Source organism: Hyla sarda, chromosome 5 (assembly GCF_029499605.1).
Source record: "Hyla sarda isolate aHylSar1 chromosome 5, aHylSar1.hap1, whole genome shotgun sequence".
Classification (NCBI taxonomy): domain Eukaryota; kingdom Metazoa; phylum Chordata; class Amphibia; order Anura; family Hylidae; genus Hyla; species Hyla sarda.
In genome coordinates this window covers 83,297,107-83,312,058 of record NC_079193.1, presented here as the reverse complement: position 1 = coordinate 83,312,058, position 14,952 = coordinate 83,297,107, and the positions used below count along the sequence as shown (strand labels likewise).

The 14,952-nt window shown below is 41.9% G+C and overlaps 1 protein-coding gene across 6 annotated transcripts in view; it reads left to right on the top strand.

Annotated features, from left to right (window-relative positions):
• OSBPL3 (oxysterol binding protein like 3) overlaps positions 1-14,952 on the top strand; it is a 240,803-nt gene that overhangs the window by 182,158 nt on the left and 43,693 nt on the right. For all 6 annotated transcript variants that reach the window (XM_056519828.1, XM_056519829.1, XM_056519830.1 and 3 more), the window contains 4 exons: positions 4,087-4,190; positions 7,750-7,845; positions 11,109-11,262; positions 13,764-13,888. In XM_056519828.1, the coding sequence (XP_056375803.1) occupies positions 4,087-4,190; positions 7,750-7,845; positions 11,109-11,262; positions 13,764-13,888 (479 nt within the window). The remainder of the gene's footprint in view (positions 1-4,086; positions 4,191-7,749; positions 7,846-11,108; positions 11,263-13,763; positions 13,889-14,952) is intronic.

The following is a 14,952-nucleotide window of genomic DNA, read 5'->3' as shown; positions in this document are numbered from 1 at the left end:
AGATGGACAATGACCCAAAGCATACTGCAAAAACAACCAAAGAGTTTTCTTTTTTTAAGGGAAAGAAGTGGAATGTTATTCAATGGCCAAGTCAATCACCTGACCTGAATCCGATTGAGCATGCATTTCACTTGCTGAAGACAAAACTGAAGGGAAAATGCCCCAAGAACAAGCAGGAACTGAAGACAGTTGCAGTAGAGGCGGCAGAGCATCACCAGGGATGAAACTCAGCATCTGGTGATGTCTATGTGTTCCAGACTTCAGGCTGTAATTGACTTCAAAGGATTTGCAACTAAGTATTAAAAAGTGAAAGTTTGATGATTATTATTCTGTCCCATTACTTTTGGTCCCTTAACAAGTGGGAGGCACATATGCAAACTGTTGTAATTCCTACACCGTTCACCTGATTTGGTTGTAAATAACCTCAAATTAAAGCTGACAGTCTGCAGTTAAAGCACATCTTGTCCGTTTCATTTCAAATCCATTGTGGTGGTGTATAGAGCCAAAAATTTTAGAATTGTTGATGTACCAATATTTATGGACCTGACTGTACAGAACAGTTCTCTCTTCATTAAAGATGACCTGTCAGCACGCCAGATGCATTGTGTCATTCTTCTGTTATTCCTCTTAAAAATGTGTAGATAAATTGGCCAGTGGGTCCTTACACCAGTTGGCCAGTGGGTCCTTACTCCCAGCACACCCGGAGTTGTAGTTTTGCAACAACTGGAGGCACTCTGGTTGGGAAACACTGCCTTACACAGTCTAAAACAGTCAGCAATGATAAGACAGAGTCAGAGTGCACTGGGACAAGTTCCACTGACAATTATTATCGTAACCCCCAGTTTGTCAATTTATTCATACGTTTCCAGAATTACTAATTTTGGAACAGTAAAATTCCGAATTTTAAGAAAAGATGCTTTGAGATAATGTCATGAGGAGTACACTACATGAAAGCAGAGCATACACTTTTTTGCCTAAATTTATTTTACCAAAATTGAAAAAATAAATCAGTAGCAGACCAAAGGCCCCCATACACTTCAGTAAAAAGCCATCTGACCCATGTCACATCACAAGGGCTGGACTACTCTTTAAAAGGGTACTCCAGTTTACTAAAATGTATCACCTATGTGGAAAGAAGGGTGGGGCTTATTGGATTTCAACATTCCAACCATGATGTTTACTGGTAGAAAAGTCACCGCCAGAGCAGCTATCTGACAGTGTCTTATCTACCCTATCCCCATTCACCGAGCATAAATGTCTGGCCTGAACGGGTTTTTGAAAGAGATAGCTGTTGGCTAAATGAACGTTCAGCTGATGAGGCTGTGTGAGCACTTATACTTCATTGGCCATTTTGCCGTTTGCTAAAGACCTGCCTAGTCAATGACAGAGTACTTGGCACTTGCAAGCCTGACACCATGTTGAAAAAACTTATTTTACACAGTATCAGGGAGGCTCAGAAAAATGAAAGAAGCGATCTGATTGGTTGCTCTGGGCAACTGGTCACATTTTCCTCTGCACTGTTTTTGATAAATCTCCCCATATATTTCTAAAAAAAACATACTGTCTTACCATACTGTCTAAGCTGATGGAATCATGTTATATAGCAGAATCTGATGAGCTGATTGAGAGTTTATACAGTGATCCCTCAACCTCCAATGGCCTCAACATACAATAGTTTCAACATACAATGGTCTTTTCTGGACCATTGTAAGTTGAAACCAGTCTCAACATACAATGTACAGACAGTCCAGATCTGTGAAACATTTCAATGGCTGGAAGAACCGACCAATCAGAATGGACATTTCACTGGTAAAACACCTGTATTACTGAAGTGTATGCACTGACTGATGTCTGGTAGCGCCCCCTACAGTACAGGGAGGGATTACATGTTCTATACACTTTACCTGTATTACTGAAGTGTATACACTGACTGGTGTCTGGTAGCTCCCCCTACAGTACAGGGAGGTATTACATGTTCTGTACACTTTACCTGTACCAGGGTTACCTGCTCCTTTGGACACCAGGTGAGGGCGACTTCATGTTACTTTTTTAGGACATTGCATGTACTGTACTGGACCCTGAAGAAGCTCCTGTCCTCTACATAGACCAGTGTTTCCCAAGCAGGGTGCCTCCAGCTGTTGCAAAACTACAACTCCCAGCATGTCCGGACAGCCTTTGGCTGTCCGGGCATGCTGGGAGTTGTAGTTTTGCAACAGCTGGAGGCTCCCTGCTTGGGAAACACTGCCATAGACAGTGATTTACAGCTCCCAGCAGATCTTTCTTACTTTTATATGTAAGGATTTGCTTTATCTATATTAGTTCTCTAGTTATTTTTCTTTAATTCTCCCTTTTTTCCTATTTTTGGATGACATTTTGGTGCCTTTAGAACCAATTACCAGGTTTCCAAAGAGTTCTGGTCTCAACATACAATGGTTTCAACATACAATGGTCGTCCTGGAACCAATTAATATTGTAACTTGAGGGACCACTGTATTTTATTAATTGAATTCCCTGCTCATTCTGAGCTTATGCACACTCATACAGAGAAGACTTCTAAGCCCAGAATGAGCAGGAAATTAAATAAAATGCAAATTATTCGCAATATTCTCCCACAAAACTATGTCAATCTGCTCATCAGATCCTGCTTCGTAACATGTTGCATCGAATTTAAATTAATAAAATATAAATAATCAATCTTTTCCACAAAACTATATATGGAATTGCTTGGTACTTCCTGCTCTCAAATTGGAAAACATTTCTAAGGTGAGGATTGAGTAAAGGCAGCTTTATAGCAGTCAGCTCATGCCCCCTTCACATCAGTCTGCGGTATTAATCCGTTATTTCTTTGAATATTTTTAGGTGTAGGCTTTGTGATAAATTCTTCTAGTCTATATTAGGTCTGTATATAGTTTTTCTGCTCAGCACAGAACCATTTTTGGCAAGAAATACTGAATACTGTGTGAATGTGCCCTGATACTATGGTTAAGTGTGATCTTTTAAAAAAAAAAAAAAAATCTGCAAACTAGAATGCAATCTTTTTGTCTTTTATTAAAATAAATCTATCCGTTCTATCTGCTGCTAAGAGTTGCAGACACAATTGGATAGCTGTTAGGGTGTAAATGCAAACTGTACCTTTCCTGGAGCCGATGGGGGTTGCCAAACTTATTAAAGTGGTATTCCAGGCCAAAACTTATATATATATATATATATATATATATATATATATATATATATCAACTGGCTCTGGAAAGTTAAACAGATTTGTAAATTACTTCTATTAAAAAATCTTAATCCTTCCAATAGTTATCAGCTTCTGAAGTTGAGTTGCTGCTTTCTGTCTAACTACTTTCTGATGACTCACGTCCCGGGAGCTGTCCAGCTCCTATGGGGATATTCTCCCATCATGCACAGCTCCCGGGACGTGACATCATCATTGGGCAGTTAGACAGAAAACTTCAGAAGCTAATAACTATTGGAAGGATTAAGATTTTTTAATAGAAGTAATTTACAAATCTGTTTAACTTTACAGAGCCAGTTTATATATATATATATATATATATATATAAAAAGTTTTTGCCTGGAATACCCCTTTAAATAGCTTTTTTATTTCTCAGCCAAGTGTCAAGGAGGCAGGGCTGAGCTGCTCAAGTGCCATAGCCTTGAGCCCCTCCTCACTTCCCATCCCTTCTTTGATTGACAGAGCCTTGTACAGCAGTCAAAGGGGGGCTAGGAGGTGAGGGCGAGCGAGGAGGTATGCCAGGCTTTGGCACTTGACAGGTCGGCCGGCCTCCTTGACACTTTGCTGAGAAATAAAAAGGCAATTTAATTAGTTTGGCAACCACCATCGGCTCCAGGAAAGGTACAGTTTCCTTATATACCCCCAACAGTTATCTAATGGTGTCTGCAGCTTATAGAGTTGACAGATTCTTTTTCACTCCGCTGTTGAACAGTTCTGGTATGTCATGTTTTGGCAGGGAATACATATCTCAGCAAGTAAGCAATTGAAGGTTTCAGGGCTGTACGGTTCAGTCTTCAATAAATTGGCAGGGTAGAATTTTACAGCGGCAGTGTTCTTTGTTCCCACAGATCTTTCACAGTGTCACAGCTATCTAGTGGAAATGAGTCAACTTCTTCAAAACATGGAGGTTCTTCATAGGACATATTCTGCACCTGCAATAAATGCCATCCAGGTATCCCGAGAACCTTATACATGTTTAGGCATTAAAATGTGACTTCTTCTGATACACAGACCTAACTGAACTCAGCTGAAGACATTGTCATTGTCAAATATTTGTTTGCATGCAGAAATACTACAACAAGGTTTAAAGGGGTACTCCGGTGGGAAAACTTTTTCTTTTTTTTTTTTTTTTTAAATGAACTGGTGTAAGAAATTTACTTCTATTAAAAACTCTTAATCCTTTCAGTACTTTTCAGCAGCTGTATGCTACAGAGGAAAATATTTATTTTTAGAATTTTTTTGTGTTGTCCACAGTGCTCTCTGCTGACACCTAATGCCCGTATCGGGAACTGTCCAGAGCAGGAGAAAATCTCCATAGCAAACCTATGCTACTCTGGACAGTTCCTGACACGGACAGAGGTGTCAGCAGAGAGCATTGTGGACAACACAAGAAAGGAGTAAAGAATTTCCTCTGTAGCCTACAGCTGCTAAAAAGTACTAAAAGGATTAAGATGTTTTAATAAAAAAAAAAAAAGTTTTCCACCAGAGTATCCCTAAAGGGGTTATCCAGGAAAAAAACTTTTTTTTATATATCAACTGGCTCCGGAAAGTTAAACAGATTTATAAATTACTTCTATTAAAAAATCTATATTCTTTCAGTACTTATGAGCTTGTGAAGTTGAGTTGTTCTTTGATGACGTGTCTCAGGAACCGCCCAGTTTAGAAGCAAATCCCCATAGCAGTTCCCAAGACAAGCAGAGGTGTCAGCATAGAGCACTGTTGCCAGGCAGAAAACAACAACTCAACTTCAGCAGCTGATAATTACTGAAAGGATTAAGATTTTTTTAATAGAAGTAATTTACCAATTTGTTTAACTTTCTGGAGCCAGTTGATATAAAGAAAAAAGTTTTTTCCTTGAATACCCCTTTAATGCTTTGCTTATGTAAGTTACTGTTGCTCTACCTATGAGCTCCTAACAGGTTTGTTTTAGAAAAGATGTTGCAAAACTACAACTGCCAAAAAGCCCGGACAGCCAAAGTTGTAGTTTTGCAACAGCTGGAGGCACACCGGTTGGGAAACTGTGCAATAGAGTATGACCCACAGGACTAATAGCACAGATTGGACAGTACAAGACGGTGGGACATACTCTTCTGACATAAGAACATCCAGTTGTCAATTTATTCATACGTTTCATAGAAGAGTTAGGCCATGTTCATAAGATGGAATTTCTGTACAGAATTCTGCAGAAAAATTCCGCACAGACATTGATTTCAATGGGATTCTGCTGCACTGTTCACATGGCAGAATATCCGCGCCTGATGTTTCTGCCACAGAAATACTGATTCTGGCGTCTTTGGAATGTCTTCACAAAGATTTTCGGTGTGGACGTTCTACCAGGAACATAGCCTAACAAAGGGAGGCACCATCATGTGTTATCAGATAAGATGCTCCTGAATTGTTTTTATATTGAGAATACAAATATTTTACTAAAACATACATGTTGTTAGTGCTGACAAGTCCTGTTTAGTGAAGTCAGATATGTTTTCTGCCATAATTGTTGGGGAAAATAATGGCAGTCATGATTGGCACTAAGTGGGCTGCTCCATATTCATGCACCATGTAAGGAATTTGGCACATACCGAAGACTGGCTTAGTACGGAGTGAGCCAACATGGATGCCTGATAGATGTGTGCGGGGAGTAAAGGCTAGCTTGTCTGGTCTGATCCTACAGAGGAGCTACTCCTATAGCACACAGTGCATCACATCTTGATTTGTGATGTATGGGGCTGCCTAGTCTCCGGGCGACATTTACATGGCAGAATTTCTCAGTGGAGCTTTAAAATTTACCTCGGAAATTCTGATGCAGCAGCCTCTCATTGTTTTCAACGGGATTCTGCTGCGCAGTGCACACAGCAGAATTTTCTGTTGCAGAATTTCACATTTTGGACTCCTCCTTGCATCGTTGTCTATGAAGACAGCGCATGTCTGAGCGGCCCTAGTGCTGACTGATTTAGTCAGCACCTGCTGTCCGCCTGGAATTTCTTGTGGCAGATATTCTGCTGTGTAAATGGGTCCTTTAAAGAAGTACCGTATATACTCGAGTATTAGCCGTTCCGAATATAAGCCGAGGCCCCTAATTTCACCCCCGAAAACCTTGGAAAACTTATTGACTCGAGTATAAGTCTAGGGTGGGAAATACATCATCCCCTCCTGTCATCATACCCCCCTCCCCTGTCATCAGCCATCATCCCCCCACCCCTGTAATCATCCAGACCCCCCCTGTCCATAAAACCCCCTGTCCATATGACCCCCTGTCAATATCCCCCCTGTCATCATTCAGACCCCCCTTTCGTTTTCTTCTCACCTCCCCAGTTGTTGCTCTAGTAGTTGCAGGGACCGTCCAGGGAGGGTAAGCCGTGCCGTCCATCTTCACTGCAGGGACTGTCCGCATTCTGGTGGGAGGGTGAGCCGGTACGTGCCGGCCATCTTCTCTGCTCCGGGCCATCCTCGCCACCACGCAGGGAAGTCCGTGCACAGCAGTCGTCTGTGAGCAGGGACGCCCCTGACGTCCTATGTCTGCCCAGCATGGACATCCTGGCAGCGTCAATGCAGCATCACTAGTCCGGGGACGGCCCGGAGCGGAAAAGAAGGCCTCCCGGTTAAGATGGACGGCCCGGACCAGCTCACCCTCCCCTCCGGAATGCAGATGGTCCCTGCAGTGAAGATTGACTGCCCTGCCCAATTTGTTCACTCGAGTATAAGCCGAGATTTCAGCACAAAAAATCGGTCTGAAAAACTCGGCTTATACTCGAGTATATACGGTACTCCACCCCTAGACATCTTATCCCCCATCCAAAGGATAAGATGTCTGATCGTGGGGGTCCCGCCGCTGGGACCCCGCCATCTCTGTGCAGTCACACCCCCTCGTGACCTCACACCACGCCCACTTAATGCAAGCCTATGGGAGGGGGCGTGGCCGTGATGTCACAACCCACGCCGCTCGCTCCAAACGTTCGGAACAAAATGTTCCAAACGCTGGCGCAGCGGAGTACCCCTTTAAGATACACACATCATATACCTTATGGCTGCTCATTTTAGTATGAGTAGGCCCTGAACGTATAAGACTTTTATATGCATCATATATACATCACATTCTGGAGACATGTTCTTATTCTTTTAGGGCAATCTAAGGGATTGTCTCCTTGGTCCCTGGTGCTCTATTGCATCTAAATATTTCTGTCACAATATCTAAAGATTGCAATCGTTTCCCTAGTCATTAAGTATCAATGCTAGTCACCTTTCAGTCCTCAAGATTCTGTGTTTTTGCTGTCTGATAAACATAGAGTTTACCATGCGGAGAAGATGCACTATCAGCTCCAGCTTTATGTATCACTATTAAGCGCCCTCCACACATAAGGCCAATACTTGTTAGGACTGCTATTACACACAGTAGTCTGAGGTTTGGGTTTTCTAAGTTTATAACATTCAGCTGCTTCTTAGCATGCATTAACATTGTCCAGAATTCCAGGAAACCACTTTTCTAATAATTGCTTTTTAATGTGTTATGGAAGGTTGGTATTCTTGAAAGTTCCAAGAAAGAAAAAGGAATGCACAGGAAGAAGTGGAGAACAAAAGGCAATAACAAAGATGCTAAAAGCTCCTTACAGGTAGCACTTTCTGTTCTTCTCGTTGGTCTAATGATTGCTATAGACAATAAAAATGATACAAATTCTTTGTTCCTTTCTAATTACACCTACAACTTTTAGGCCGGGTTCACACTACAGAATTTCTGACTGCATTTCCACTAAGGAATTCCGGTTGCAAGTTCCTCCGCTTGAAGGTTAACATGCAGGTGAATGTGTTTTCCATTAAAGGGGTTATCCAGGAAAAACTTTTATATATATATATATATATATATATATATATATATATATCAACTGGCTCCAGAAAGTTAAACAGATTTGTAAATTACTTCTATTAAAAAATCTTAATCCTTTCAGTACTTACGAGCTGATGAAGCTGAGTTGTTCTTTTCTGTCTAAGTGCTCTCTGATGACACGGGAACCGCCCAGTTTAGAAACAAATCCCCATAGCAAACCTCTTCTACTCTGTGCAGTTCCTGAGACAAGCAGAGATGTCAGCAGAGAGCACTGTTGCCAGACAGAAAACAACAACTCAACTTCAGCAGCTGATAATTATTGAAAGGATTAAGATTTTTTTTATAGAAGAAATTTACAAATCTGTTTAACTTTCTGGAGCCAGTTACCGTATTTTTCGCCGTGTAAGACGCACTTTTTCTTCCCCAAAACTGGGGGGGAAAAGTCGGTGCGTCTTATACGGCGAATACACCCCTATCACGGCGGTCCCTGCGGCCATCAACGGCCAGGACCCGCGGCTAATACAGGACATCACCGATCGCGGTGATGCCCTGTATTAACCCTTCAGACGCGGCGATCAAAGCTGACCGCCGCTTCTGAAGGGAAAGTGACACTAACCCAGTTGTTCAGTTGGGCTGTTCGGGACCGCCGCGATTTCACCGCGGCGGTCCCGAACAGCCCGACTGAACAGCCGGGTTAGTGCTTACAGGACACCGGGAGGGACCTTACCTGCCTCCTCGGTGTCTTCTCTGTTCAGGGATCCCCTGTATGGCCGGCGCTCTCCTTCCTCGTCGTCTCGTACGTGCGTCGGCGTGCCTAATGACGTTATGGCGGCGACGGAGAGCGAGGATACCCGGCCGGCAGCAGAGACATTCCGGAGCGACGGGGACACGGCGACAGCAATGGAGCGACATCCAGGGCAGCGGTGACGGGTCCGGAGCGGCGGGGACACGTGAGTATTACCTCCTATTCAGTGGTCTTCAATCTGCGGACCTCCAGATGTTGCAAAACTACAACTCCCAGCATACCCGGACAGCCAACGGCTGTCCGGGCATGCTGGGAGTTGTAGTTTTGCAACATCTGGAGGTCCGCAGGTTGAAGACCACTATTGGGTTCAAAATCTTATATTTTTTTAGATTTTGCACCTATAAATTGGGTGCGTCTTATACGCCGGTGCGTCCTATAGGACGAAAAATACGGTAAATAATATATAAAAAAAAATGTTTTTTCCTGGAATACCCCTTTAACCCATTTACACTGAAGAATTCTCTGGTTGGTATTTCCGACCAAATAATTCTGCCAAAACATTGCCTGCTCAATGTTCTGGTGGAATCCGCTTTGCAGACATTACCGTCTAGTGCAGTCGGAAGCTCTGGATTAAATTTTTCTGTCTGGAGATTCGCAAGTGTGAACCCGGCCTTAGGAATATTTTGTCCTTGCTCGAGACCTAGTGAAGGTAGACAGAGATACAGGTGCCTGCTAGGGTCACTTTTATTAAGAAACAAAGTAACATGCAAATTAGGGCTCCCCTACTTGCCATTTTAGAAAGTTTTTTGTTTCTGTGTTGAAATTGTGGCCCGCATAATGGAATACCGCCATATAATTCCAAGATAGTACAGTGGTCCCTCAAGTTACAATATTAATCGTTTCCAGGACGACCATTGTATGTTGAAACCATTGTATGTTGAGACCAGAACTCTATGGAAACCTGGTAATTGGTTCTAAAGGCACCAAAATGTCATCCAAAAATAGGAAACAGTGAGGATTAAAGAAAAATAAGTACATAACTAATATAGATAAAGCAAATCCTTACATATAAAAGTAAGAAAGATCTGCTGGGAGCTGTAATCACTGTCTATGTCAGTGTTTCCCAAGCAGGGAGCCTCCAGCTATTGCAAAACTACAACTCCCAGCATGCCCGGACAGCCAAAGGCTGTCCGGGCATGATGGGAGTTGTAGTTTTACAACAGCTGGGGGCACCCTGCTTGGGAAACACTGGTCTATGTAGAGGACAGGAGCTTCTTCAGGGTCCTGTACAGTACACAGTGTCCTAAAAAAGTAACATGGAGTCGTCCTTACCTGGTGTCCAAAGGAGCAGGTGACCCTGGTACAGGTAAAGAGTACAGAACATGTACAACCTCCCTGTACTGTAGGGGGCGCTACCAGACACCAGTCAGTGCATACACTTCAGTAATACAGGGGTTTTACCAGTGAATGCCCATTCTGATTGGTCAGTTCTTCCGGCCATTGACAGGTATCACAGATCTGGACTGTCTGTACATTGTATGTTGAGTCTGGTTTCAACTTACAATGGTCCAGAAAAGAACATTGTATGTTGAAACTATTGTTATGTTGAGGCCATTGTAAGTTGAGGGATCACTGTATGTACTTCCATATAATTCTACTACTTGGTTCCCAAATGAAATGCAGTATCCAGCTAATATTCCAATAAAGAGCCACATGATGCCATAAAGTGACTACGTAATATTGCCGTTCAGTTCCTAATTCAAACTATGCTAAATATTCCTACATAATTCCGATCCTTTGGTGAAGATAGCACTAAACAATTGCCCAGTGTTACTAGCACTGGTGCTTGCAAATTTTCGACATCTCTTCTTGTTTTCATCTACTAGTTGACATCCAGGCAACGTTGTTTTGACAAATTACGTCTAACTCCGAGAAGGAAGAACAGCTGAAAAGCCACAGGTTGTAGCTCCCCGCTGTAGACTTTGTGTTCAGCATATATAAACAGTAGCCTATTGCTGGCATTGTTAGCGCTTGTAGTGTTTTTTGCTAACCGAGATTAGAAATGCTTGTTCCTCTCCCCAGGCTCCTGTGTATAAATCCATTGTTCCGCCGGGCAGGTTGTTCACACAAAATTAAATCGTTGCATGAAAACTGATGTAATAAAAACGATTTTTCCTCCACTTTACTCTAGTTATAAGTTAGTCCAGACTTCCATTGATTTCTTTGTACTTTATGTCTAAGCAGAAACAAAAACTCCATCGATCTATATAGTTTCGGTTTTTTTTTACCTCCATTTTTTATTTTAGGTGCCACCAACTTTTGCTGGGAACGTAAGGTTGCACGCTTCCAACCCGAACCTCTCCACCATAGATTACGCAGAGGAGAAACAATACTCCAGCGGGTCCGACAGCTCCGAGTTCTCCAAGTTGCAGGATGATTTGTATCATATTGCACACAATGGTAGGAGAAGCCATTTTACACTGAAGAACTCTTACTATAATATAGGTTAATGTAAATATTTTCTTGAAACATGTAATTATATCTTCATTTTATTTATTTTTTTTATCTAATATTCTGAGCAGAATAATTCCCCACTAGATCATTATAGCAATTGGTGGTTCAGTTTTCCGTAGCCCCAAATTTACCTGCATTGATATAACTAGGCATAGGGTAGGTTCATACTACGGAATCTCCATACAGAATTCCAGTTAGGATTTCTGCTCTGAGATTCCATCTGACCGGCCACCGCCAAAATCTTTTGGCGCTAGAACAATGCGGACCTGCGCTGTCACCATTTGACAGCAATCCAGTCCGTGCATAATTCCACCAAAAGGAATTATCCGCTACGGGGATCAATTTCAGCAGCGGAATTTTCCATCGCTGAAATTCCGCAGTGTGAATTGGACAGCGGAAGACCCATTTTCACCAATGTTAAAAGGGGTGCTCTGGTGAAAAACCTTCTTTTTATTTTATTTTTTATAAATCAACTGGTGTGAGAAAGTTAAACAGATTTGTAAATTACTTCTATTATAAAATCTTAACCCTTCCAGTACTTAACTGCTGTATGCTCCACAGGAACTTCTTTTTTTTTTCTCCGTCTGACCACAATGCTCTCTGCTGACACCTCTGTCTGTCTCAGTAACTCAAGAGCAGGAGTAAATCCCCATAGCAAACCTATCCTGCTCTTGGCAGTTCCTGAGACAGACAGAGGTGTCAGCAGAGAACACTGTGGTCAGACAGAAAAGACATTTTAAAAGAAAAGAACTTCCTTAAAGGGGTTTCTGAAAAGTTAATATTAGATGTAACAGTGCTTACTATGGTCCATGTGTTAGTTCTTGGTAGTTCTGTTTGCTGTGGGATGATTTCAGGTGCCTCTTATATGAAATGCAATAATTTTTTTTTATATTGCCCTGTGTATCAATATGCAGACACGTGTTTTGTGCCATTGGCCTTCTGCCAGAACACTGATCACTGCAATGTAATCACTTCTCTCTTTAGAGTTCACCTTGCCTTTGTAGACTCAAGACACGATAAAAATCCTTCTGACAAAGTTGTGCTCACAAAACATTTAACATTGAAGGGTATGTTCTGGCTGTGTGTGGCACATTGAAGCTGGCTCTGAATAACTAGATCAGTGGTCTCCAAATTGTAGACCTCCAGAAGTTGCAAGACTACCATTCCCAGCATGACCGAACAGCAGTTGGCTGTACACAGTTTGGAGACCATTGAACTAGTTCTTGCACTTTAACTTACTGGTCAGCTATATATCTTTATTTTTATTATAGGTCATCCTGGAATAGGAAGTAGTGATCTTTTTTTATGGCTGTTTGTCTGTCAGTGTTTCCCGACCAGTGTGCCTCCTGCTGTTGCAAATCTACAACTCCCAGCAAACGTGGTTGACACACTGGTCCATATGTTAAGTGTCACACTTTATTTAAGCAATAAATCACAACATGAATATTCTTGGGACTTTGGTGTTGTCAGATATGAATGTCTCATTGCTCCTACGCATGTCACTTAGTAACCTACAGTGGGGCAAAAAAGTATTTAGTCAGACACCAATTGCACAAGTTCTCCAACTTAAAAAGATGAGAGGCCTGTAATTGTCATCATAGGTATACCTCAACTATGAGAGACAGAATGAGAAATCCATAAAATTACATTGTCTGATTTTTAAAGAATTTATTTGCAAATTATGGTGGAAAATAAGTATTTGGTCAATAACAAAAGTGCATCCCAATACTTTCCTACACTGGTGCCCACGGTTTTAGGACCGGTTAGAGAACCGTATACGGGGCAAAAATGAGCCGACCGGAGTCAGTGTTTGACTCCGGTCAGCTCATTGAAATGAATGGGGATCCAGCTGGGATTCGGGAGGGGACGGTTTTCACTCCTCCCAACCGGATCCGGCACTTGTACACCCTGACACTGGTTGCTACAGTTAGATTTATTGTTGACGAACACTCCTAAGTCCTTTTCCATGTCAGCCATTCCCAGTGTTTATTTTTTTTTCTATTTCCAGTCTGGACTCTTCCTTGTGGGACATATTTATTGAATGAAAAGTAAAGCTGTGTAACATGGGTGATGTGCGTCATGTTTAACCTTGTTCAGCAACTTGTAAAGATTTCAATGAAGATTCCTTAAAGTGTTTTTTTGTCACAACCTACAACCAACATTATGGACTAGAACCATTTTTTGGTGCAAAAGATTGTCATATATGCATAAAAGTCATGAGGATGGGGTGTAAGGAAGAGAAGTGTGTCCAGCAGTAAGTTATGGCAAATGTGCCCTGCACCATCCTTATCAATTTAGAGCAGTCTGTGCCAGTTAAATGATTTGCTCTTCCTAAGGGTTGTGTTTCTGAAATTAGTGATACATTTGTGCCGTGTATTTTTGTAGAGATGTTTTCATGAGGTGGTTGACAGTAATGATTTCCCCTTTTTTTTTTTTTTTCTCTGCAGCTTATTTCACTTTAAAGTCTGCTTATGGCACAGTCTTCGCAGAGCGAGAGAAGCTTAAGCAGCTATTAGAGAAAGACTCTTCACCGACCTCTCAAATGATGGGTTTGAAGAATGCCTTAGCAGTGGTAAGCGGGTACACTATATGTCTGCATCACAAAGATAGTACTTTTTCTGTGCTAACATTTATATAATGAACCTTATGATGACTCTTAATTGATAGGTATGTGTCCCCTTGGTTACGCTTCTCATTTATGATTATAGATAAATGAACAAAGATATCAGCATTTTATACACAGTCAAAAGAATATCCTGTGCAAGTAGTAAAAGATTTCTTTAATTCCTAACTATTTATACTTGGTTAGAGGAAATTCCTTATTTTTTTCTTATTATTGAGTAATATGTTCTTGGTTTTTGAACTGAGGTCCAGTAAGTCCTGCAGGGAACTATTTTACCTTCCGCTCACATGTAGTAGAGGTGTGGTTAAAATGACCTTGCTGTGATGTGCAACCAGTGACTCAAGGGCTGCACATTGTGCTTCATTGCTCACCTTGTGGCGTCTGGCTCCTTTTTCATATATGTACTGTGCAGTACATAGCCGCATGCATGTACTCTCCTTCCTTGCTGCACATCCTGCATACAGACATTACTCCTTACATATTCAGAAGATAAATTGCAGATCATGCACAGTCAATGTACATACTGAACAAAGTATGTGCGATACTGATACATTTTTAAGGAGAGTAAGTTTGCAATTGTGGCCACTGCAAATGGGAACAATGCTGCTGGAGTTCAAGGCCGCATCTGAAGGTCCCCTAATGTGTAGGTTGACCTTCATTGCTTTATAATATACAGTAGGTAGTTGAAGCCTGAGGATTTGCCATCATTATCTGAGCCATGGCGGTCTGACACCCAGCACCCCTATTGATCAGCTATTTGACAAAGCCACTGCACCATGTTGTACACTACTGTCTACTTTTGGGGTTCTGCTTTTTATCTAAACAGGCACCATGGTCTAACAAGCAGCCGATTGGCGGAGGTGCTAGTTGTTGGACCTCCATCGATCAGATATTGATGGCCTATCCTGATACACTTTAACACAGTTAAAGGACATCTGTCGGTGACACTGATGACAACCATACTTACACGATTCGGTTCCCTGCTCCTGCTCTCCTGCTATCTTCCTCCGTAT